This window comes from Tetrao urogallus (genome assembly GCF_951394365.1).
Source record: "Tetrao urogallus genome assembly, chromosome: 1".
Taxonomy (NCBI): Eukaryota; Metazoa; Chordata; class Aves; order Galliformes; family Phasianidae; genus Tetrao; species Tetrao urogallus.
The window spans coordinates 13,969,127-13,996,736 of record NC_136813.1 but is presented as its reverse complement, the minus strand read 5'-3'; the positions used below and the strand labels follow the sequence as shown (position 1 = coordinate 13,996,736).

Below are 27,610 nucleotides of genomic sequence, written 5' to 3'. Positions count from 1 at the left end.
AAATAGCAATTGTAAGTATTTTAAATAAGCACTTCATTTAGCAGTGATGCTAAGGTACAGTGAGCTACTTGTATTAAGTTTATGTGGCAAGGTTGAAGTAGCAGCGCAGAGGCTGCAGGGGTGGCTCTGTGAGCAGCACCCAGCGCTGCCCCATGTCAGAGCAGAGCAGCTCCAGCTGCTCCCACAGGGACCACTGGGCAGAGCTGAGCTGTGAGCGACGCTGGGTGCATCTCTGGGAGAGTGGATTGGAGGCAGGGAATCAGTGCTGTCAACTGCAGCTGGGAGAGAGGGGAGAGAGATGGGGCAGAAGCGGCCCTGCAGCCCCCAAGGTCAGCGCAGGAGGAGGGCAGGAGGCAATTAATAAAATTCCTTTTACGTTTCTTAGCTTATATTAAGAAAATATCAATGCCTGTAAGACAAACACATGCTTTAAAATGACTGAATTTTCACTTTCTCTTCATAAACCCTTCAATTTTAAATACTTACATATGAAATGAAATTAATATAACTGTACTTGGATTGTTAGAACTCTCGGTGAAGAAATAGAGTAACAACTATATTTCAATTTGTGTCTGATTAATATCATCTAGTTCTTCAAACAGTCCAGCATCCCATTTCTGCATAACAAACACCCTGTTAGTTACAGCAGTGCTCTGAAATGGCCATTAAAATGCTCATTATGCTATTCTTACAAATACTGTTCACATACCACAGAGCTTCCTCTAAAGAAATACATACTTCCAATGATTCACGCCTATATTTTAGGTGCTTATCTAGAATGGCACAAACTATTTCCTGTACCTTGTCTTTCTCCACGAGCACACAAAACCTCACACAAATTAAGATGAGGTGGCTAATATTAATTATGTGATCATTTATGCGTTATGAATTGAACATGCACTTTTTTCTTTTCTTTTTTTTTAGAAAAACAGAACAAATAATAACAATTGAAGATCTGGCTTTGGATCAGGGTTATCATAATTTTCTGTCAAAGAATCTAAACATTAAAAATAAAATAGATCACATGAGATTATTCCAACATCATTCAATTTCATTTCTTCTCTCTGGGGTGATTATTGGCAATAATTCACAAAAATTTGCAGGTATGCTGCAAGTCCTGCGCTGAACAAAACAGCTCTTAATCGCTTTTCCAGGGTGTAAAATATATACAGAGGGGCCTGAATACTTCAGGGTGGAAATATGATAAACACTGTTTTGTTGAAGACATTTCATTATTATTTTATTAAAATTACAATAAAGGTTGAAATAAGTTCATAAGTATTCATAATACAGACAAATAGTCCTGAAAATAATAGAACACCATGGAATCAAGAGACTTCTCTTTAGAAGGGTGACTAGAGAAAGATCCAACAGTATGACAGTAACTTACAGGTAAAGACATTTGTTAAGCATGAGGAAAGCAGAGTTACAGCTGTGCACACAATCTCTACCTGGCATAAAACAAACAGAATGAGCTATGATGACTTGTAGCTGAACTGTCAGCTGAGTTGCTTTCTACTTTGACTGCACTGTTTTGCAGAGGAAACATAGCAAGAGACATGAGATTATTCAGTCATGTCCAAGCTAAGAGAAGTTGTGTTAAAGGCATGTTGTAATAACAAGTGAGGCAGAACCACAGTGAACTCTAGAAATCCAATTGCTCTATCTACACAAAGCAACTGAAAATGAAACCCAGAAAAATACTGTATGTTGGAAAGATCACATGCATACTTCAATCAAATACTTTCTTAACACGATGATCACTGTTAGCAGTATGCATACACCATTAACACTGAATTGTACTACAGAACATCATAAGACAGTTTCTAACAATTCTGTTAGTAATGATTAATATTAAAATCATACCGTTAATACTATTCAACTCTTAAATTAGAATTGAAGATCCCTGCTGGGGAAGAAAAAAAAAAAAAACAAGCTGTGAATATGTTCAGTATTTGCATGCTCACTGAAAACAGCCTGTTTGTTTTCACTGCTGCATTTTAGCCTTACCCAAACACTACTACCAGCGCAGTAGAAGGTTACAGAAGACAATTCTGCATAACTGCAAAATGCTGCACTGTGCTGCAGCAAATTTCTACTACAGCAGAAAAATGGGATGCTACAGCAACACAAACTATCATTCCTATACACGAAGTTGTGGATGCCCCATCCCTGCAAGCATTCAAGGCCAGGCTGGATGTGGCTCTGGGCAGCCTGGTCTGGTGGTTGGCAACACCGCATATAGCAGGGGGATTTAAACTAGATGATCATTGTCGTCCTTTTCCACCCAGGCCATTCTATGATTCTATGAAAAATAAATACTATTCATGGAAAGTCTATAAGAAATATACATTTCTGTTATCTAAGTGTTCTGCCTTAAGTAGTGGAATAAATTGATAAAACAAAATGAGATTTATTTTAAAATAATTACATTAGTTTAACTTCACAGTTAGTAAAATAGATCACAGTATTGATCTATTTTTAATATTTATCTTGAAAGATTTCGAAACAATAAAAGGTTTCAGAATAGACTTAAGATCAATGGATATATGAATGGTTTCAGAGATTTAAAATAATCACTCAGATGAGGAAAGTAAAAATTTCTGTGAGTTGGTTTAAAGAAAGTGACATCATATTATGCATGTTTTAAGAAAACTTCTTCCTCTAATCCTGAACTTGGTGGACTAGACAGTACAGCTCTGCATAAGAAATAAGCTGTCAATAAAAATATAGACTGAGAAAGAATAATGTCTAGTAGATGAGAAACATATGGGATAGTAGATAAGCATTTAGAAGAGAATATACCACATGTTTAGCATAGATTCTGTGAACCACTGGACCAAGTTATCAGATTTAGTCTTTCCACTGCTAGTGGCATAGTGACTGAGGTGGTTGCAATTTCTTTCTTTTTTCCATATTCATTCAACACTTTTCTGCTTTGGCTTGCTACAGCATATATGACAATTTAAAAAAAAAAAAAAAAAAAAGAACAACAACAAAACAAACTCAACATATGGAAGGCATTCCTGTTATCCGACATTACGAACTACGGAATCATCTGTGGATCTAAAACTACCTAACTGAACAGAAATGGAATGGGGGTTCCAATTTACTTAATTCTTATTAATTTCCCTGTAACTATTCCCTATAAAAGAGTATGATAGAGGCTTTTCAGAAAATTAATAGGATTCTTGATATACAGACTAGGTCACTTCACAGCTGAAACATTAGTTTCACAATCCAATCAATTTTTATGTTACCTGACACAATTAATTCACCAGTCAAATAAATGGTTCTAATCACTAAAGATCTGTACCTGCTTAACTGCACTAACATAGTAATAGTGCACTCTCAGCCACACTTTCTTCAACAGAAAAGCAATGACATCATAAATTATAGAACAAAAATTGAATAGTGCAATTTAGAGAAAATATTAGAGCTCAAATTACTGAAAGAAACAAGAGGTGGATGAACTTACTTTCAGGTGCCTAATTTTCACTCGGGCTGAGGTAAAGATACTTCTCAGCTGAACTCCTCCAAGCCTAAAGGCTAAATAACTTAACGTTATAAACATGCAGATACAAAGTAGGACCTCCAGGAGATCAATATTTTACTGCATCAGGGTATGCTAGCAATGGGAATCAGTTGCGTGAATCCTGGCTACTGTCATTTTGGGTCTGACTTCCCATTGCTGCTACAAAAAAAATGTATTCCCTTGGGTCCTGTGTCATATCTGGGAGCTCTTAGTAGATGTCTTAAATATAGATCACCTCATATTTTCCATTCCTAAACCAAGAAGTTATGATTAAAACAAAAGAGGCACTCAGTATTTTCATGGTCCACAAAGGTTGGTAAGACTAGTTGTCTAAGAGTATTTGTTTGCTGTTTCATTAATACCAGCCAGCAAAATGGATGACCTGGCTCATTCACCCAAGCTGGAGATCTAGATACAACTCTAAAATATAGGTGAAAAATTTTTGATCATCATTGCCTATCATTCAGGCATTAAGATAATTAGATTCTCATAATTTACACTACTATTCATATCTGGACTAAACTGAAATTAAATGATAGCTGACAACTCATTAATATGATATAGAGATCTCTTTATCTTACTGCTACAGCAGGGATATTTGAGTGACTTTTTGAAACTAAGACCTACAAAGTCCTCAGAACTTACTTTTCACTATGCTCCTCCCCCCGCCCTCCCCTTCAAACTTTCATATTTCTAATCATAAAGATAGACTTCTGGCTACTGGCAGAATTCTTCGGAAGCGCTCTCTGTCAGAAAAATCAAATTGTTACCCATATTCTTTCTGCTGAATGACTGCACTGGAATTTGCTGACTAAAACTAAAACTTTAACGTGTGCTAAATAGCAGTTGTTGCAAAAAACTATCTCACTGACATGAACTAGATAAACAACCTATGTAAGACCAGTGAAATTATTTATGAAAGTGAACACTGAACTGAATTAAATCGTTGTAAATCATTGTAAACTCAAGAATTTGTTGTTTATTTCATCCTAAATCATTTGCTTTGAAAATAAGCATCTGAAACAGCTCAGACTATTTATTTCAGTAATAATGCTAAAACGACCTTCGCTAAGCTGTAAGCAAGGATACTTGATAAGGTGCTGGGCTACACATATCCATACACAGATTCTACATGTAAAGTAGAGATAAATAGCTGGAAAATATGTATCATACTCAGAAGTCAGCAAACATATCCTAAAAAGAGAAACCTAGAAGTTTATTGAAATACTTCTAATTCCCGTGTACTCAACTGGTCAAATGTACAATGCATGTAAAAGTCCAAGATCAAATCAAAATTCACTTGATTTCTTTTTGACAGAGAACACATCTAAACTCATTATTTCCCTTCAGCTACTATGTTCTGTGTAAGACGTATGCTCCACAAACCTCACTAATGGTTATACTTTTCTCTCTGAAGATTTAGGTCAACTCACTCAGAATAGACTGAAGCTTAATAAACCCCAGGTTAAGGAAAGAACTGGCTGGTACGACAAAGATATATAAATGAAACGTCTCTTTACTAATAAAGATGATCCCACAGATATAAAACTGCAGGAAGTGCACTAACTTAATCTATTGAATCAGAATTCAAGTATTGAATAAACATTGAATATTCTGTTCTGAAGCTCAGTATATCCCAGAGATCCATCATGGGAATGCACAGCACAGTTTAAGCATAAACGAAGGACAGTGAAACATACTGGTATGGAGCAATCTCACTGATTAGCAAATGCCTGTATGATATGTTTCTTCTGGTTTTTAATCACTTTATTATAATAGTATATTTTTTATAAATATATAAAAAGCATAAAATCCATTTCATAAAGCATTTCTGCCTTGCCCAGTGCTTGAAGTTAAAATGAAAGGCTTTTTCCATCATGACAAAAGAGTTTCTAAGGAGTCTGCTTTGATGTATTCATATGTAGGCTCATAACGTTTATATAGTAATACAGATTTACAATAAATAAGCAAATAATTTCATTTGAAAGAAATATTTAAGAATGTCTTGCTATTGACCCTTCCATACAATTCTAATCTATATGCAAGATACCTATAGAGTTTATTTTAGAAGCTTCTTTTATGTTGTAAAATTGTAGTGGTTACTATGAAAAAATATTCTACAAATGGGAATCAACAGTCTAAAAATCCTGCCATTTAGCCTGTCAATCTTACGGAAATTCTAATTTATGGAAAGCTGGTTGGAGTCTACAGCTTGTATTAGTGACAGAAAATATTTGGAAGTAAATGAAAAATATATTTTTACCTGGGAACTGATCATGCGTTGTGATGAACGAGCAATATTAGCAGGCAGACCAAAAAAGTCAGGTTTATCATCTTCTGGAAGGCTTTCAATAATATGACGATAATCCTGCATTTAAAGAAAACATATAATACACGTAACTGAGAGAAATTTTTGTTTAGTTCACAAAAATAACTGTGAAAAGAATTTAATTAAGTGCACTGTATGGTACTGATTAAAATGTATACAGTATGTATATAGTACAGGTATCTTAGTAGTTTCATTTATAATTTTTTCTTTTTATTTAATAACATTATATATTTTTTAACAATGTTTCCACTCTAAAAAAACAAAGAGCAATTAAAAGCAAGATTAATAACAATATAAAACAGAAAAAAGATTTCAGCATTTGGAATGCTAATAGTAGACAGCAAACAGATTTTTATAATAAAGAACAGGCTTTTATATAAAGCTCTATGAGGATTTTATTATCACTCATAAAAAGTGAAATAATTAAGATAAAAATGAGTTTGCATAATCACTGGATATGAAAAATAGCATCCACAGAGGTTCCACTCATAATCACTAGTGACACTTCTCACACGAAACAGAAAGAGGCCTTGTAGCCAAAGGCAGACTAATGATGGCAGATATCTCTCTCTGCGACCCTAAACACAAAAAAATATGTGGTGTTTAAAGTCTGCCTGTATCCCATTGCATTGTATCATCTGCATTTGTACTGGATACTGAACACATCCAAACATATGCTCTTCTTTATCACTGCAAGGAATTCCAGTGAGTGCTTGCAGGATCAGGTCTAATGCGGGTGTGATTTACTGTTTTAGAATTTATATTTTATAAAATTTTATAAGTTTATGTTGTCTCTAAACTAAGATTTCAGTAGTGGCAGATCTGTCCACTGAACACCCAGGAACCACTATTTCAGTAACATTATTATTCCAATTATCTGAAGTAAAAAACCTTATTTTTAAAACTTTATTATTATTTGTCATGGTTCTATGTGGAATATTGAAACCCCCCCACAAAAAACCAAAAAACATAGAACCATGACAGTATTTTTCTATTAATCAAAGCTACTTGAAGAAAATTATTTAAGATATTTAAATACATTAAGATACTTAAGATCTTTAAGTATAGAATTCTTACACAAATAACCATATAAAAAATTTAGAACTAGTAACTGCTGCGCAGGTAAAAAGAAAGGTTCATCTGTTTGACCATGTTACCTACCACAACAGAGACCAGCCTCATTTATTTCCTCACTCTTTACAATATTAAATCAGCACTCCCATAGAAAATATCATATTTAAAATAAACAAATAAAAAACCTCAAAATCTAAGCAGTCAGAATCCAGGAAGAGAATGTCAAACAATAGTAATTTATTTTCACTGGAATAATGCTGTTTATATCAAATCATACCATGTGGTGATCTAGCATGGAGTGAAACATTAAAATGCAAATGAATCTTAATAACAATAACAACAGCAGTAAGTGAAAGGACAGGGAGATATCAACTCTTCAGAATCTATTGAATTCCCTCCTGAATACTAAGTGAGAATTAGAATTTATTTCTATCCCCAAATAAAATGTCATGCAGCATCAACAGCATGGTAACAAATTATGTGAGAGCACTGACAAGTTTTGCAAATTAGGAGATAAAACTACATTCTGCTATTATGTTAATAAACTAAGTAATGCAAAAATTTAATAATGTTCTTGTCATAAAATGACACAATTTCTTTCATTCAGTTCTTCATAGCTTTGCACCAAAGTCCATCCAGGTATCATAAAATAATGAGATAGAACAATTCTGAGAACTTAGGCATCACCCGTCCTGTGCAACAGAAGTCTCACGTAAATAAAGATATCTTTATATTGTATCTCTGGATTTCTTTGTGGATATAATGATTCTTCTAAATAACGTACTTCAGTCTGTGTATCATATGACTGAAGATGTATACTTACCAAAATACTGCAAGAATTTGGTAAAGAGATTGAATGCAGGAAACTAGTCCTCTTCCTGCCTCTAGCATTTAAACTGCCAATGACACTTGAATTGAAAAGCTGCTCCAAGTAGGACCGAAGAACCTTCATATCAAAGTGATTATCGATGCGGCCTCCGTAAATTGCATTTTCAAACAAACCATGCACAAATTCCCATTGAAAATCTTTGGATCCTATAAACATATCAGTATTAGTTTTCCATCAGTTACCACTGCAACACAAGCATTTCTTCTAATCACCACAGTTCTTAAGTGAAAAGGAAAATTACAAAAACATCAAATAATTCATTTCTAATCATTGCTTGCAGTCTCATACATTAAAAAAAAAAACTGATAGAACCAAAATCAAATCATGCACTGAACGCTTCACTGGAAACATCAACTTCCAAACAAAAATGGTTCAAGATAGATACTTTTTAAAGAATTATAAACAACACATCACACAGTACTTAAAACTAAGCATGTTACAGTTAAGCTTCCTGGTCAAGTTGCTTTTCAAATTCCATTTTTCTGGCTTAGCAATATTCTCTTCGTATCACTGTATGTTTCAAGTTTGTGTCCGGTTCCAGAAGTGTTAAATCTCATTTAAGTCAAAGATCACAAACTGTTTCTAAACATCAGTTCCTAACTTTACTTTGAAATTATGTAAAATGGAAACAATTATATATACATATCTTTCTATCAAATATGACTAAGAAAGTACTAAGCTATTTAACAGAACAATGGAGTGTTTTACATCTTAACAATGCCCAGAGAGGCCTCCTCTGAATGGGGTTCTGAGCAACCTGATGTAGCTGTAGGGGGTGGTTCATTGCAGGGAGGTTGGACTAGATGACTTTCAAGGACCCTTCCAATTCAAACAACTCTATGACTCTATGAATTTCATTACAAAAGAGAACATGCTCCATTTATTCATTCAATAAAGGGAAGAGTCCATACTCGGAAGGGATGGAGACAGATGAAGCTTCCAGGCATTCCTGTATTTCTCATATTTCCTCTTTACTTCCTTGGGAAGTAAAGCAGAATAGTTTTGGCAGTCATGTGTTTATATTTGTGAGAGCCATCCACAACTGTTCCAGTGGAGATTCAAATGTAAAGTTTAAACATGTACAAAGTATATTTTAAGCAGAATGACTCCACTACAAACAATCATGCAAAATAAGTGATCTATAAAAATTACTGTGAAAGTTTTTAATATGATAAAGAATTTTAAATGAGAAACCTTAACAAGTGTTAGGCTACAGAAATAAAGAACATTCCTTCAGAAGCGACTTACCCTCAAAGAGTCCATCAATAATGTCAAAACCAGCACGGAGATCAGATAAAGAAAATTCATAAAACTTGGTCCAACCCTGACATTTTAAAAGAAATGTCAAGAACTCAATCAGTTACAACATTTTAATAAATAGGTTTGATTATCCAAATACAGCCTCTCTGTACTAATTATCAATTCACTCCTTATTTCATGTCACTTCTTTACTGTCAGAAAAAAAAAATATAATGAGAAAAACAACTTCTGGTACTATTTCAGCAGAATGCTGACATGCATGTTTTGATCAGTCATTTTGTACTTCCATTCTGTTCTTGGCGGCATTAGTCTTTGCACAGCATGAAAGTGTACTGTGCAGGTCTCACAAAAGCCTTTCAATGTAAATAGGTACATACAAATAAATACCGGTACGTATAAAGGAAATGCAGACATCAGTCCCCTAGTGCTGTAACTTCTTATGGCTGTACCTCTGCATATGAATGAAATCTTAATAACAAGTGCATGTGAAATTAGTGTATTTTCAGATTAAGGCTGCAGCTGCTCCACAGATCACAATCAAGGTATCAGTCAGTCACCTTGAAGGTCACAAACAGGCAAGATGCTGCAGTCTCTCAACAGTTTTAAAATGCCTGTTTTGAAAGATCTGCTTATAGACTGAAAAGCTTATTGGCTGGGATTAACTGCAGTTCAGCAATGTCAGGATCATAGAATCACCACTAAATCTATGTAAGATAAATAGTTATACTAGAAGTAAGGAGAATGGCACTAACCCTGTCCTGTGTCTGAAAGTTACTGGCAAATTAATGGTAATTTGAGCAAAGGCAAATGGGAGACCATATATTTAATTGGTACTTCAATGATTTTCAACTATTCTTCTTCTTGAACAGCATATTCAAAGTTTGTTCCAGTTAGAGGGAAACAATTCTGTAATTCATAAAGTCAAAACTAACAAAAGAAGTCTTAAACATTCCAGGCTCTGTCAGAACAAATCTGTTGGATGATAGGTTAATTTCACCACAAGTCTAATTAAAATAAACCAGACACAAAATAGTTTGTTGGGTTTATTTTCTCCTCTTTTTCCTGCTTAGTTTAAGCATCTGTAGCCAGAAAAAAAACAAATTTTCTTTAAACAAAAACTTATCTAAGGAAAAAACATGTTACAATCTCTGAAAACCATTATAATCCTCTCAAGGAACAAGTAAATTCCTTTGTTCTTCCTTCTCTCTAAATGGGATTGCTATGCAGAAAGAACAGTAAATATTACACTCTCCTTTTTACAGAAGTGCTTCTTTATGACTTTCACACAGTCCTAAACAGTTTTTTTTTTTCCTATCCTAAACAAAAAGAATTCAAAAGGTATTCTCCATGGGACCTCACTCCTGCATCGTTAGCACACAGATCACACAACATCTCCACACAGAGACTGGCAATTTTTAAAGGGACAAGAATTTAGGCTACCAAGATTTTATTTTTAAATTAATTCAAAGAAAGCCATAAAGGTAGGCACCAGAGGTGTCAAGTTTTTGTCATCTCTGAATGTGATCCAATACATATCTGATGAAAAACAATTCTAAGTATAAAAGCTAAAAGCAAACGGGTACAAATTTTTAAAAATGAGCAAAAAAGAATTACCTGAGGAATGTAATTTCTTCTTTCTTGGCATACAGCATGAAACCATGCTAAACAAAAGAGAGAATGGGCTCGAGACAAATTTCCCTTTTTATTAATTTGTTCAGGTGTCCAAGATTCATAGGTTCGTAGGAGGTTCTTTTTGAGGCCTGGAGGTGCCTGCACAGAAAAAAAACCATCCCTTTGTTGTAAACAACTGATATTCTCAAGTTCTATTTTCTTAAGTTTCACGTCATCATACAATTAAGTTACAGTTCATAAGTAGTATTTTAGCAAATAATATTTAACATGAAAAAAGTCTGCCTAAGAGAATTATAGTCAGAACCAATTGTTAGGAGGACCAAACTACAGGAGAACAAGTTAGTGAAATGAAATGAATGCTAATTGATCAACTAAGGAAATATAAAACAAATTCTTTTTTTTTTTTTTTTCCCCATGTACAAGAACTTATCTTCTGTTTTTAGAAGCTCAACTACCAATTACTATTTCTGTGATCTGAGCCATCTGGCCTCATGCCATGCCAGCATTGTTAGTTACTGTAGAGCAGATATGTATGATAAAACATCAGTCCTCTGACTTAAGTAGTGTTTACAACCAGTAAAAAAAGCAATAGGTAGCCTGTATATAATAACAAAGATTATTTAAAAGTAAAAACAACTAATTGGATACCCTGACAATGCAATACAAATGTCACAATAAAATTTTAAAGATACCAGTTTTTCATATCTATAAGATTTTATAAAACACTGCTTGCTAACAAGATTACTGTAAATAAAACAAGGTTTGTAAAAGTCTTGTAATAACCTAAATAATCTAAAAGTTGATTATATTAGCTGATTGAAATGTAAATAGAAAATAGTTATTTAAATAGTCCACATTATCTACACATTAGTCTATCTAAATAAATTGTTTCTAAGTGTCAAAATTGATTCTTTTAAAACATTCAGTAAAGGCTTTCTAAACAGATCTTACTTCATAGGTTATTTTCAGACTTGATTGAAGCAAAATTGGAGTAAATTTTGTATGAACTTCAGTAGTAAGCCAAAGGCGAAAGTTTGGTTGAGGCTGCAGCGTATTCAGTTCCTGCCAAAGAAATGTTATATATTGAGGTAGATTTTGCATTTTTCTATTTAATACACAGAACAGCATTTACAGAATGATACCTTGAATTGAAAAATCATGCTTGTCTAAAAATTTTTAGTTGCTTTTTATAAGTATGTTTACTCAAAATACGTGTTGTTTCTGTACTTTCTAATGTTTGCTATACTCAGCTTCATCCTGGATGCATCAAAATACTTAAAGCTCTCTCCCATATTCCAAACTCAGAGCATAACAATATACAGCAGCTCTTTATTTCTCTTAAGTAAAGAACACCAAAAGACTAGATCTCAAAAGGAAAAGGCTTGGACTTGAATTGCGTATCAACAACAGAACTCAATGAATTTCAGCACCTGCACAGCTATATCAATTTCTGGTTTCTTTTTGTTGCTGGATTTTTTTTTTTTAATTATTTATTTGTATGTGTGGTTGTTACATGCATCCTTCCTGTATCATGTCTCACAGAAAACTCTGAATAGAAAAACAGTTTTAAGAAAATAAACATTGTTCAATGCTATTTCAAATACAAAGACATTATGTGATTACTGATGTATCAAAGCATACATTTTCACACCTGCTTTATGTATGAAGCTGGGAAAGTTGCTTGACAATTGCCTTGAGAACAGTCAGCTGTTCTGTATAAGAGCTTTGAGAGAGCTATACTTCAATAAACTTTAGCAGATTTCCTTAAAATCCATTCACTTTGATAATTTCTAAGACTTAATCACAAGAATAAGAAACTTCTGAAACATACCACATGCACTTAGAAGGTTTGATGTTTTATTCTTAAAATTAGTTAGAAGCTTACAAACACTTCCTGACAGTTCACCACCGTGTTCAGGGTAGACAAAACACATCAGTATTACCTGCTTTATCTTTCTATTTTTCCAAAACAGATCATAGAATCACAGAATGGCCTGGATTGAAAAGGACCACAATGATCACCCAGTTTCAACCCCCTGCTATGTGCAGGGTCACCAACTGCCAGACCAGGCTGCTCAGAGCCACATCCAGCCTGGCCTTGAATGCCTCCAGGGATGGGGCATCCACAGCCTCCTTGGGTAACCTGTTCCAGTGTGTCACCACCCTCTGTGTGAAAAACTTCCTCCTAATATCTAACCTAAACCTCCCCTGTCTCAGTTTAAAACCATTCCCCCTTGTCCTATCACTATCCACCCTCATAAACAGCCATTCCCTCGTCCTGTTTATGAGCTCCCTTCAAGAACTGGATTATAGGAACCTTAAAGGTATATCTATCCCATATGGTCCTTATTTGATAGAAATAGAGTCCAAGCTTAAGTGCATGGAGCACACCTCGTGCATGAACTAATCTAAGAAACAGGACAAGTAAGGCAGAAGTAACTGTTAATAAGTATTTCTTTTCTTTTTTCCAAGTTAGCTTGTTTTATGAATGACACAGTGACATACAAGTTAAGTTGTTTTGATCTAGCTAGCAAGTCAATTAAGCAAGTCAATTTCAGATACAGTATGTTTCTTTCAAAAAATACTCATTCTAATTTCAAATTAGCATAAACCTTATAGTTGCTGAAACACAAGCTATCCTAACAAATAGCAAGAATTAACAACAAAGCTGGAGAACAAAAAATATAAATAAATATTTTTATAAACTTTTATTTTACAATGTTATTTAAACAAAAAAAAAGCATCAATGTACTGATTTTTCAGCAAACTTGGACAGTATCCCATAATATATAGGAAATTTTAACAGAACATTTGTTCAGTCACTGTGGCAGAAACACTCTACATTGTATGAAATCAAAGCAACCACACAAAGTTGCTTAGATCTGAAGCTCTTCACCTTATTCATGATCAGAAACCTGCTAAGGTTTATTTTTCGATTTAAAACATCACCAGATAAATGCATGATGTTTCAGAACTGACTAATAGGTTTCCAACATAAAGACAGTGTTGGACTAATTGCCCTTACCTTTTCCAGTACAGGAAGCCAAGGTATGACAAGATGCAGATTCTTTAAACACAGCCATTCTCCATTGCGTGCACATTCTTTCAAAGTCTGAATAGCTAGCTCAGCCTGACCTTGGCCCATTGCAATCTGAAAAGAAAAATAACTCTTTGTATCAGGAACTCATCATGCTCATTTTAATACAAAATTGGAAAAAATCATGAAAATACAATTTTTTCTTTGCAACATATGTAATCTGAACATCTTAAGCAGTAACACCCATAGTCTTTTTCATAGAATCATAGAATGTCCTGGGTAGAAAAAGACCACAATGATCATCCACTTTCAACCCCCTGCTATGTGCAGGGTCACCAACTGCCAGACCAGGCTGCTCAGAGCCACATCCTTGACCTTGAATGCCTCCAGAGATGGGGCATCCACAGCCTCCTTGGGCAACCTGTTCCAGTGTGTCACCACCCTCTAGGCCTTTTTTCTCACTGTCCTCTTTGTAGGTACTGAAAGGCTGTTATTACGTCACCTAATGATATCTCTGCTGCCAAGGCAGAGGCTGGCTCATGTTCAGATTCTTGTCCACAAAAACCCTCCAGATGTTTTTTGCAGAGCTTCTTTCCAACCAGTCAGTTCACTGCCTGCAGCACTACAAGGAGTTCTTAATACCCAGGGGCAGGACTTTGCTCTTCCTTCTTATTGAGTTTTGTAAGGTTTCCTTCATTAAAGGAAAACTAACAACACTTGTGAGCCCATTGCTTAGTGGGAAAGGGCACCTCGTGCCACGGCACATGGAAAAGGCGGAGCTCAACGTCATTTGAGCCCCAGGTTTTACTGGCAAGGCTCGTTCCCAGGCCTCTCAGGTTTCCCAGGCCTACTAGCAGGAGTAAAGCATTACTCATGTAAAGACAGATTCAGGAATCACACAACACATTTAGAAATATATAAGTCCAGGGGAAGATGCATAGAATGCACTATAGAGTGCTGGGGAGAGGGGCAGTGAATGTCACTGCAGGGCTACCTGCAATCATCTAAAAGTAACACTGATTTGGGGTGCTTCCTGATAAAAAGGCAAGCATCACAGCTATCTTCAAAAAGGATAAGGAGAAGGAAGAACTAGCTGATTACAGGCCAGTCAGCCTCAACTTAGTGCCTGAGAAGATTCCTGTGCAAGCCCTCCTAGAAGCCATTTTCTGTATGGTTGACCTTAAACATTATTTTAAACAGACATGAAATAAAAGAATTTGGTTCAGGAACTCCCATCAGCAACTTATCAGTTAACATTTACTTGTAAAATTGTTCAAAATACCAAAACACTCATAAACACTTAAGATCTTATTTATATTTTCTGTTGAAGAAAGAAATGTTCATGTTCTATAACTACAGCTAATTATGAAGTCTAGATTACACTGGGTTTTGTTTCATATTTTGATTATTCCACCCTAAAAGCAATAATACTTAGAGCTGTCAGTTGTCAGTTTTTATTACTGAACTGTACCAAAAAATATGTAAAATTGAACATAACAAACCGTGGTTTTAATAATTATGCTCATCTAAGGCTGACCTGATGGTAGCACTCAGTATTTCTTTCAACACTGGCAAGTTCTTGCAATTCTTGAGAAGGATCAGCACCAGGAGAAATAATTATCAATATAGGCTCAGTTTCCAGAGTCTCTTTATAAAGACGTTTCAGATTCAGAGGTGATGGAGACAATTCTTTTATTCCTATAATTAGAAACATTATGGAAATAAAGTGACTACACAGAATGGAGTGCTCTTCAGATTTTTCTTATTATTCAAATAAAATCAACTAGCAAACTGCTGGGATAAAGTAGTGTTTCTTCAATGCATAAAGACCGATACTGTTTTTGCTCTTGTTTTAATTTGGTCTACAATTCATAGAAAAAGCCATTTTTGGTATACAAATCAGCACTACAAATGGATACTGAAAATTTTAACTGTAGGATGACACTGAAGTGTACATTATAATAGGTCCTGGAATACCACAAGTTAACAGATCAAAAAACTGACCAAAAAATTCTGTCAATAACATATTGCAAGTATAGTTGAACTGTCATGTACACCTGTACAAACACAAACAATTCAAATGTCAGGATCTGAGTTAGGAAAACATAAAGCCTAAAATCTTCAAAATACATCACACCTATAACCTTTAAATTGAGGAACTGCATAACTTGCAAGCAATACAAATAAATTAAAATAAATAAACCTTTGCAATATGTCCACAGTCAAGAAATTTTGATGCATTTTCAGAAAACACTGTTTCAGTACAGATTTGTGATGTTTTTATGTCTTTTCTCGACATACATCATTCATCATTGCTGAAAACAAGATGCTAGACAAACATCTCTTTTTCACTTGTTCAGTCATGCTTAGGTTCCTACTCATAAGGCTGCTTACCTTCTACTGACAGATGTGTAAAATAAAACACAGCCAAAATAAGCCAGCGTCTGATGGCAATGCTGTTGGTCTTCAGCAGTGCAAACAGATGCACCCAGATTCCTGAGAAGCTACACTGATTGGCTCTGATATTTTAAATAATTATATGTTAACTGGTGACTACAGCTTGGCCTTCCATTAACAGAGAAATACAATAAAAAGCTATGATTGGGCAATAGAGTGGAATATGTTCATGTGCAACTTCAGTTTTTGTAGTAACAAATGTAATGATGTTAACTATGCTAATTTAAAATAAGAGCCATTCCAAATGAGTAACTGCTTAGCCAAATATGTTATAGTATTTCTGAGATGCATCACTTAAGAAAATGAAGACAGTGCAAGTATTATTAACAGTTTGGATTTTATAAAGTTGAGCAGAGTGTTTTGAGAAAGTGCAGTGTTCAAGAATCCCTTCAAAGAATACATCAGAATTTTAACATCACTGAGCTTCATAAATCACTAAAAGCACTTTGTAACAATACTTTACGAAAATAAAATCAGAAAATCCATTCACAGAGTTTAAGTGTTACAACTTAGAAATTCCATATAAACCATAAAGTAAAAAATATATATTTGACATTAAAAAAAAAAGACTTAATGATTTAATTGTTGTGTGAAAGCACTCTAGGGAGAAATGAACTTACCTAGAGCTTTACATGCAAAAAGAGCCATAGCACTCTGCAGCCTGTCTGGTCTCAGAGCCTGGACCACAAGTACCTTAAAATAAAATATACTCATGGAAAATGAATTTATAAAAGTATAACATAAAAACCAACAAAGCAAAACTTTTCAAAGAAAACATTTTTTTTAATCTTTGCTCATCAGCAATTTTCCCTAAACATATACAGCTATTTGATCATTCCTTCCCAAGATAACCTAATATAGTAATTCTTTTTTAAGTACTCTTTTCATTGAATACAACTGGGAGGATAGTACTACACCTAATGTCTATTTCTAAGGTAAAACATTTTCTGTCATGTTTCAGAATCTTTCATGTGGGTCACCAGAATAACAGAAAGTAAAATTAGCTTTATACTGCTATGCCAATATATGATTTTATGCATATATTGCCAACCTCTGCAATTCTGTGATTCTGTGAAACACTCCTAATACTTCCTTTGTAAAGAATTAGGTATGTAATATGCTGATTATTAAAGATTTATTCTCTTATGGGTATGTTTTATGGCAACACATTGCACACAGAATAATAGTTCTGAATTTCACCAAATCAAACATGTGACTCAGAAACACCCCTTTGCATTATGGTTCTTTATAAATTTTATAAATACTCTAAACAGCTGAACAGAGAGCCCCTAATAGCCACCAACATGAAACTGCATTGCCTTAGACATAATCCCTTTCCTAGATCCAAAAATCTTCAATTTACATGTGTCTTTCTCAAGGGAGAAATGACAACTTTGCCATACATGCAAGAGGAATAACATTTTTGTCTTCCTGAGAAGAAGGATCCTATCAGTGAGGAAGAAACCTGACTCTCCAACATTACTGGTGAGCTCCTTAATCAAGCTTTCAGGAAGAGTAGAATTTCATGGCTGCTTTTCTAGAAAGCAGTGGCTGATACAGCATTTCCTGCGTTTTCAGTCAGGTGCTTTTGCATTTCGTGATGATCTAAATTAATATGCGTGGCAAGCTGAGAAATTCTGCAATAACAAAGCAAGCATGAAGGAATTTTGATACCTGTTCAGAAAATTTATTCTATGAATATTAATAAAGAACCTGTTACCTTGCCATTCTCAGCTGCAGCCAATATACTGACACAAAAAAAGACTCAGATAGAACTATATACATATTACAGAAAAAAAATCCATAATAAACTAGCTGAGCTATAAGACAAAGACAAAATAGATATTGTCCCTGCTTACAATTCAACCAGGTTTTCAGCCTAAATTCTTTAAATGTAAAACTTATTTGCAATGCTGAAATCGCAATTCATTTTAAATAATTTAATACAGAATGTTACCTGTTGAAATAAGGAAATTCTTTTTACAATAGCAGATGGGAAGTCTTGCTCACACACAGAGCTCTGGGAAAAAGTGCGCCACAAACCTTCATCTTCTAAACCAAGAGTCTGATAGAGACATGGGAGAGAAGTCTACAAAACAAACAATGTATATTTAACAATAAGGGAACCATTTGGACATTGTATATTTTCAGTAATTTATAAATACCACTATGATTTTAAAACCTGTAAAATACTTGTGTGTTTCATAACAATCCCATCAATTTTCATTTTGGAGTTGAAGAATAAAAGGTTAGAATTTAAAACTTGTTTATCTGCTTCCTGCAAATGCTAAGTCACTATTTGCAATAGTTTTGTTTTTAAATTTCAAGGCTCCTGTTTTTACACTCTGGGCTTAACTCAATGCTATTCTTTTCCTTAGATCATGACCAGGTTCTTCTGTCTACCGATGGAAACTGTCACACTTTAGTTTTTTTCTTTAACCCTAACAATCATGTTTGCCACACCACTGTTGCAATTGCTCCTGATCCCTGATGAAGAGAAACTAAAAATAAACAACTGTCACTTCAGCAACAACAAAAATCCTTGCCAGAGACTGTTCAAGGTTTTCCTTCTTGCTGCTGTGTGACATGGAGGAGAAGAATCTAAACTAGGATTTCTAAGACCATTATTTTCATTTAGTTGTTCTTGAATCAAAAGACTTCACTAAAGACTTTGGCAGGATTAGAATCAGGATTAATCAAAGCAATTAAGTGTTGTGCTGTCTTAATATGAAATTGCTTGATTTATGCAATTAAAATCTCTGAAATATTTCTGTTTGCATGAAAATCTGTTAAGTAAAAAATCAGTTTCACAATTAGAGGCCCATTTTAATACAACATAAAGCGGTTTCTGAAAAGAGACAATATAAGGGAAACCTGTAACTTAGTATTATTAGCAGTTTTTCTTTTCTAAAAATTTCTATTTATACAAATTTTAATTCCTTGGGTAGGCTTAAAATACACTAATCTAGGATCATACATTGAAAACTCAGAATTCAGTTTCAAATGGGTCCATGATAGACCATATTTTCTGGAACACATAATAAACATTTTACAATAACAAAATGCTTCCTCTTGATGGTACTTGAGTCCAAATTACAATCACTTTTAAGTTCAATGTAAACTACCATGTGATACAAACCTTCAAAGATGCCACTGCATAGGCTCGCTCCTGTTCTATCCAAGAAGGAATCTGGTCATAAACACTTCTTTTTGAATCCTTATTGAAACAAATTAAATTTGATATATAAGCTATATAATTTTTTTGGGAAACATCATATTCAATAGAAAGACAACAAAACCCACTTTTAATAAAAAGTGCATTCATAATAGAAACATAACATCTACTCTTTTGCTGAGTTCATAAATGGTATAACAAAACAAAAACTACCAGTAAGTTGAGATACAGTGTCCACAGCAACTTTGCTTCATTACTCGAGCCTAAAATATTTCATCATTCTGTTGATCTGTATGTCACTCCTCAACTCTAAGAATTTTTTATATATTAAGAACAAGTGACCAGAAGAATGACCATTTTCATACACACTCTGAGCACCTGACATAAAAAAAAAAATAAATCTCCTTTTCATTTAATCACAGTCACAAAGAGGATAGCTTTTTAAATGAAGGGCAGTTCTGGGGTAAGTTACCAGGCAAAATATCATTCTAGACACCACTGCACTAGCAGATTTTGGCCAAAGCTTTATGCTTCTGCTTCTACGTTGCATGGAAGCAGAAAATTCTAAGGATAAACAACAATATTGCCTGAAGTCCAGAGGTATCTCTCTCATAACGAAGATCTGTAGTCACAAATGGACAACGCCACCATATGAATCAACACTATACCCCTGCTCCCACAGATCTCCAAAAGTACACAGCAGAACTAGAAAAGACGTATAAAAGTGGAAAATGATGATGAAAGTTATGGAACAGTTAATACAGCCTCTTCCATTAGAAAAAACTGACAGCTAATAGGTTATACAAAGTATCTAGAAGTTAGAAAAGACATAGGGATGATGAGTATATTTTTAAAGACAAATTTAGGAACCAGTAAAATAAGATTAGCAACGATAGACTAAAACAAACAAACAACACTAAAGGAGGTAGCTCTTAAATTAATGTGCTGCAGAATTCTGTGAATGCTCCTGTCTTATACACACTTAAAAGTGATTAGATAAATTAGTGGAAGAGAAAACCAAGGGCTATTAAATATAACCAATCCCTTGGAGCGTATCCCCTGGGAATATTTGGATGGAGCATCACCATATACTTGACTTCACATTCTTTAATGAGTTTCTGACTATTCGTGGGAAACAAAATCTTGATACGTGGACATGCCTGAATCATAGAATGGCTTGGGCTGGAAGGGACCTTGAAGACTATACACAACTAACAACCCCCTGCTGTGGGCTAGCTGCCACCCACCAGCTGAGGCTGCCTGGGACTCCTTCCAATCTGGCCCTGAACACCTCCAGGGATGGGGGCACCACAGCTCTCCGGGCAGCTGTGCCAGCGCCTCATCACCTTACAAGTGAAAAACTTCCCCCTGCCATATAACCTGAATCTCCCCTCTTATAGTTTAAAAAAGCTGTCCCTTGTGCTATCACTACCTACTCATGTGAAAAAGAAGTTCATTTATCTCTTCTATATAAGCAACTTTTATTTACTGCAAGGCCACAACTAGGTGTACTTAGAGCCTTGTCTTCTCCATGCTGAAAAAGCCCTACTCCCTCAACCTGTCTTTATAGGAGAGGTGCTCCAGTCCTCTGATCATCTTAGTGGTACTCCTCTAGACTCATTCCAAAAGCTCCACATCTTTCTTGTGTTGAGAATCCCAGGCTCAGACACAGTACTGCAGATGGAGCCTCCCAAGGAGCCTCACAGTGGGACAATCACCTTCTTTGCCCTGCTGGCAAAAAACTGTGTGCTGTGTGTTAGGTGAGGTAGAGAAAAGAGTTATGTTAAAGTCCATTCTACAGACAGATCTCCCATAGCTTGAAAGTGATTTACACCAACAAATTACTTGACAGTCACAATGTGGGCTGGCATCTACTGAGTTATAAAGAATGCATTGAGTGAAAGAAGGACTTCTATGTTCGTGCTGAAATGAAAAGTAGTGCAGTCGTCTAAGAGATAAAGAATGTGGAAACGTAAAGTTGTTTCAACTGACCTGATGTGTAAGTAAGAAAAAGGGAGTAATCCAGCATACTTTTAACAGTTATGTCAGAATGCAGGTGAACACATAATGCCAAGGGCATTCTAAAAATAAGGTACTTGCACTGGCCATTGTTTTGTACCACTGGATATATGAAGTACCCTGACAGATGTCCAAACAAGATTAAAGGTTAAAAGTAACTGAGAATAATGAAAATTGCAGATAAGTCTGATGGAAATAAGCTATGCTGGTCCTGAATGAAATAAAATAGATTTGAAGCAGAAGAGGCTGTTTTGTAAACATCCCTTTCAAAACTTACACCAAAATATCTGATTCTGAGAATGATTAAAAAGGCTAAAAATAAGGCAGGGCTCACTTTTTTTCTCTCCCCTTTTGTACTGGAAGGTTATTTTGAAAGTATGCACACTTAGAATAATAAATTGAGGGACACCCAGTAAACTACAGCATAATCAGTAAAAACATGCAACAGGTGTTTCTTAATCTAGGCTGTCTCTTAGGAAAACATGCAAGAATATTTCCAGATGCAGAACTCTAAGGCTGCTAAAAAATGTACTTCAAATTTAGCAATGTATATGGATGATTTCATCAATCCATACAAAAACTCCAATTCATGTATTATACTGAGGGAAAGAGATTAAAAAACACTTATTTTAGTCACAATAGCGAGGTTAAAAGCATTTAAAACATACTGTTAAATAAAATGAATTGCAATTGTGCTAACAGGAAAAAAAAAAGAAAAAAGGCAAAAAAGATGTGCACAGAAAACTACCATTTTCAAAAAAACTGTACAATATTCATGTGAAAATTTATCTGTTCTTTTCATGTATTACAACAAGATTAAATGTTTCTTATTTCAAAATACACAAATTAAAGTAGCTTACTGATTTTCTTACGGGGTCTCCAATGATCACACCTGTAAAAGTCTCCCATTCCTAGAAGAATAAATGAACCTCAGATCAGTCACCAGACATCTTGAAGAATAAAAATTAGCGTGTAGTACCACGCAGGCAAAGCAGAAATTATTTAGAGGATAAACAAATTAAAGCCTAGATTCTGAAAGAATTATACAACATTTTTAAAACTCCACATAATATTAGCAGTATTTACCTTTCACAGAATCCAAATTAAGTGATTACAGTGCTTTACAAGAAAATAAACAAAAGGAAAAGCCATATAGTTTTCGTTTTTGTTCTATTTTTAACTCCCACAGTTTCCACCCATATCATCCACATGCAGATCAGCATGAAGTAACGTGGCTGATAAGTAACACACATATTGCCTGACTGGGTATCAGAATGCCCACAGAACAGAAAACTATCACTTCACCTTTCAGTATTGTTTCATGTCATAGTGTCCAAATCATACAGTTAGTAGAATAAGATGAATACCTAGTATTATAGCTTAGTATTATGAACATTCGGTTGCATTAGGAAAGGGGTAATCTTGCTTGCATCTATGTGTAATAAATCCTTCAGACCCTGTATTTCTAGACAGGAATGAAGTTTTTAATCATTTTAAGAAAGATCTTAGTTAAGAATTTCAAAAAAATACCAGAAATAATATAATCCTGCACTTGGAGATAGTAAAAAAATACATTAATAAATCTTCAGAGTATTGAAAATTTGCATCCGCGGCATCTACAAATCACATAAACTTTGTTTTTTAATTTTACAGACAGTAGTCACATTCCAAATAAAAACATCAATCAACTAAAACTACTGATATAAACTCTAGCATATCTTTTTGCACCCACCAATCTAGATGCAAATTGAATAAACCCTCTGTTACAATTATAACTTAGGATATTTTCCTATTAATAAAGAAAATACACATACAGGAAGAATACATGAAGCCTCTGTAGTTTTGTAATATTACATAATGTCTTTACACAGAAAAGTAAAAATAGTTAAATGTAGAGCTGATATGTAAAGCTATCTCAGAAAAACCTATACATATTAATGAAGAAAGACAAATGTCTTAACATTAGAATGCCTTGCATCTTCATAAACATTGTACTATAAAATTTTTCACTCTGCGGTAAATACTGAAGAATACAGAGCTCTCTAGAAGCACAGCAACTTCTAATCTCACCACATTAAAGTTTTAACAGATAAAGCATTTAAAAATAACCTCTTTAGCTTAATTTTCCTCAATAAACATTTTGCACAAGCACTCTTGTTGAAGCAATTTAACGAAAAAAATATTATTTCAATCAAGTAAGAGGATTATTGATATTTGATTCTTGAGTACTGAGATACTTAGATACTTGAGTATGCAGGAAAGTTTCCTGTATGCAACCTAGTTATGTTAAGCTAGTAAAGAACTCTAACAGCTAGTGGAAATGTATGCTAAACAACAGCATTCAATAAAAAAATCAATACTTACAAATGCTTAAAAAGCCTCCCAGCTAGGCTCTAGTTTAGTTTAGAAAACTTGCAGATTGCCACCTTCATGAGTTTATCACAGAATCGTAAAATTGCTCAGGCTGGAAAGGACCTTAAAGATAATCAAGTCTAACCACAACCTAACCATACTACCCTAACTCTTAGCAATCCTCTGCTAAATCACGTCCCTGAGCACCATATTCAAATGATTTTTAACACATCCAGTGATGCTGACTCAGCCAGCTCCCTGGGGAGCCTATTCCACTGCTTAGCAACCCTTTCTGTAACCCTCAAGGATTAGAAAGATAAAACAGGTTTTATTCAGATGCTAAAGATAAGTAATGTAGATGAGTTAGGGAAGTTCTCTTAATGAAAAGGAAATGATTTACTAATAAAAAGGTAAGTTAGTTATTTTCAGCAGGTATTTTCATTGCAGAAATGAATCCCAAGGACAATGGGATTTCATAGGTAAATCCATACATCTCCAACAAAACTGCGCTGCATTCATAGCATCAAAAAGTTTCAAGCTTGTTCACTAAATTCATGTTTTTTAAACAGTGAAGTTCTGTTACTTCCTTCAAATTTATTCTGTGATTTTCATCTTCTTCCTTTTACTGGAATTTTCTCCAGCAAGCTGATATCTCCTGAAATTCGACACTCCTCTGGACTCCAGCTTCTACTTCAGAAAACCATGTCCTTGCAGGCTCTGTATCACCATTCTGTAGGTATTTCAGATAATTAAATGGTGACTCACACTAATCAGCCTTCAGAATTAATCTAACACCCTAGCAGAGAAAGATTCTTATACTGGGAAACGGGCTGCTCTATAGAAATACGAATTAGCAGTACCTAAATTCTGCTGCAGTTTTCATGGGAGAAGGCTACCCTCTAAAGAATAGTAACTTCCCCACAAGTGAGGAATTCCAGTAGGTCTCTTTCAGACTGCAATCAAATAAAAACACCGTATGACATCCCTAATCTTTTTGTGAATATGCTAATAATGTTACCTTTGCCTAAAAATTGAATAGACAGACATTTTTAGTACACGTGGTTTCAATTTTTACCAAATGGATCCCAGTATGGTATCCAAAATATAAAACATTCAAGGATGAAGTATCATTCCTCCCTAAGAATCACAGAATCATAGAACAGCTTTGGGTGGAAGGGACCTCAAAAATCACCTAGTTCCAATCCCCCTACTGTGGGCAGGGTTGCCAATCACAAAAACAAGTACCAGGTCAGGTTGACCAGGGACCCACCCAACATGGCCTTCAACACCTCCAGGGATGAGGCATCCACAGCTTCTCTGGGCAGTCTATTCTAGCACCTCACCACCTTCCCCATGAAAAATTCCTCTGACATCTAACCTGTACCTTCATTCTTTTAGTTTAAAATTGTTCCCTTTTATCCTATCACTATCTACCCATATAAAAAAAAGTTGATTTCCCTCCTGTTTATAATGAGGTTTTTCAGGAGTCTTCTGCACAAGCCCACCTCCCTCAGCCTTTCTCATGGGACAGGTGCTCATTCCCATGGCAGTTCTCTGGACCTGCTCCAACAGCTCCACATCATTCTTGTAGCTGGGGGCCCCAGGCCTGGATGGAGAATTCCAGATGGGGCCTCAAGAGGGCAGAGTAGAGGGGGACAATCAACTCCATCTCCCTGCTGGCCACTCTTCTCTTGATGCAGCCAGGATACAGTTGTTCTTCCAGGCTGCAGGTATACACAGCTGACTCACACAAAGGCTCTTGTCCAACAAAAGCCCCAGGTCCTTCACAGCAGGGCTGCTCTCAATGAGTTCTTCTCCTAGTCTTTCTTTATACATATCTGGGATTCCCTGTGTCTGAGATTACTGTACGAACACCCCTTGAACTCCAGCAGGCTCGGTACTGTGACTACTGCCCTGGGGAACCTGTTCTAGTGGCAAATGAGAACATAATAGATCTCTAATCTGTAGATATCTTACACAGTAAGCAATTAATAATCATTGGATGAAATGCATAAATTGAAACATCATTACTTCACTTTCCTGAAAGTGTCTTCAACACCAGGTTGCAGAATCAGAGTTTTATATTCTCCTTAGGTATTGCACTCCTTTTCTGCATTTTGACAGAAGGCAGGATGTGCAAGCAATGGTCAGTCACAGCAGATGTGTATGCATTCCTGTACTTGTGAAGGAATATCTGTGTTCAACTGAAAGGATGCATAAACGTATAGCCATTTGACAGGAGGAGCACTGATATAGCACCCACACAAAAAGCTGAAACAGCTCTCCATAAGCATCATTTTCAGTCTCTTACATAAATAGCAACTCTTTACCTTCCTTTCTAATGGTAATCATCACTTTGAACCCAATAAATTTAATGTTGACATGCAAGATGTTTTTAAAAGTAGCTATAATAGAGAAATAGAAACAGAAACCTAAAATTTTGAGTCCTATACATACTGCCAAAAACCTTTCACCTATTTCGTGTTAGGTAAAAGTTAATGTTTCATCACATGTTAATCACTTGCAGATTTTCTTCTCTAGAACTTACATTCTCTTGAAAGAGTTCAGGGTGCATTCCTCGTACAAAATGTAGAGCAAACATTAACTGATCAGCCTGAATAAAAGGAAAAAAATACAAACGGTATTTGCATGTTCATCAGAAGTCACCCTTATATCTCAGTTGTCATTAAAATCTCACACAGATAATAGGCAGAATTAGCAGCAGATTGCTGATCACTTTTATTTGTTCTCTGAGACCACTATCAGAACAGAAAACTAAAGTGGATTGATCGTTAGTCGAGCTGCATGGTAACTATACACTTTCAACATCTTCCAACCTCCAGCCCGATCGCCCAAGGTGAAAAACTTCCATATTATAAATCTCCAATCTGTACTCAGGCTTTGAAATATTCCATCTTTTCTGACATATACAAATAGTGTGCCTTTCAGCATTCAAAAGATCTGATGACTTAGTGGAGGGCTTCACAGTCATAAATTCAAATAAAGACTTTAAATTATTATCAGTATTCCGTAAGATTCCACCTGAACATTGATAAATCAAAATCCTTACAAATGCTGCTACTTCTGCATCCCCCGTGTAGGGCTGCTAGATTTTTAGGAGTAAAATCTTCCAAGATCTCTCTATTCTCACCACTCAAACTTCAGACTTGCAATATTTATACTACTGGTCAGATGGTCTGTGCAGATTTATTATGTCTTTGTCAGCCTAGGACTATAACACAAACACCTCCTGTTATGATTGCCCCATTTGAAAATAAAAATGAAAGTGAGAGGTGTATCTATCCTATATTTTCCAAGAAGTAAGAAAAGCCATCTGAAGCAGATATTGAGCGAACACAACTTTAAGGGCATTATATAGACAAACAAGAAAACAGATGGAAACAAACAAGCTAACAGGTAGGGATTTGGGGCAGAGATGAAAAGAGAAAATAGAATATTACAATGTCTATTGTTTGAGTTTTTTTGGTTGTTTTTTTGTTTCCTTTCAAACAAGCATAAAAACAAGCACACAATGCCTTACAATGATAACTAGGTCAAACACTCATATGTGGGAAACAGTAGAAATAAGATGAAACAGAAAAGTTCCCAGAAGAATACAGTCTTACCTTAAACAAACAACGGCACACATATTCATACACTGTATGTTTCAATGTGTAAATAAGTGACTCGATTCTTTCATCAGTATTGCTTGAATCCTAAAAACAAAGTTTTGATTTCTAAAATTCATGTGGAAGTGAAAAAAACAAGTGAATTTCATTTGGAATGACATAAACGATCTGGACTCTGTGACACTCATCATCTCTAAAAACATACCATTGAGTTCACTTGTA

The 27,610-nt window shown here is 35.1% G+C and overlaps 1 protein-coding gene across 1 annotated transcript in view; it reads right to left on the bottom strand.

Annotated features, from left to right (window-relative positions):
- Positions 1-27,610, bottom strand: part of DYNC2H1 (dynein cytoplasmic 2 heavy chain 1) — a gene marked incomplete at both ends in the record, with an annotated part of 141,740 nt that overhangs the window by 44,551 nt on the left and 69,579 nt on the right. Inside the window, 13 exons of the mRNA XM_079536134.1 lie at positions 5,799-5,903; positions 7,762-7,973; positions 9,076-9,151; positions 10,702-10,857; positions 11,671-11,781; positions 13,745-13,870; positions 15,294-15,454; positions 16,834-16,906; positions 18,171-18,302; positions 19,353-19,430; positions 22,268-22,318; positions 26,308-26,373; positions 27,386-27,475. Coding sequence (XP_079392260.1) covers positions 5,799-5,903; positions 7,762-7,973; positions 9,076-9,151; positions 10,702-10,857; positions 11,671-11,781; positions 13,745-13,870; positions 15,294-15,454; positions 16,834-16,906; positions 18,171-18,302; positions 19,353-19,430; positions 22,268-22,318; positions 26,308-26,373; positions 27,386-27,475 — 1,437 coding nt within the window. The remainder of the gene's footprint in view (positions 1-5,798; positions 5,904-7,761; positions 7,974-9,075; positions 9,152-10,701; positions 10,858-11,670; positions 11,782-13,744; positions 13,871-15,293; positions 15,455-16,833; positions 16,907-18,170; positions 18,303-19,352; positions 19,431-22,267; positions 22,319-26,307; positions 26,374-27,385; positions 27,476-27,610) is intronic.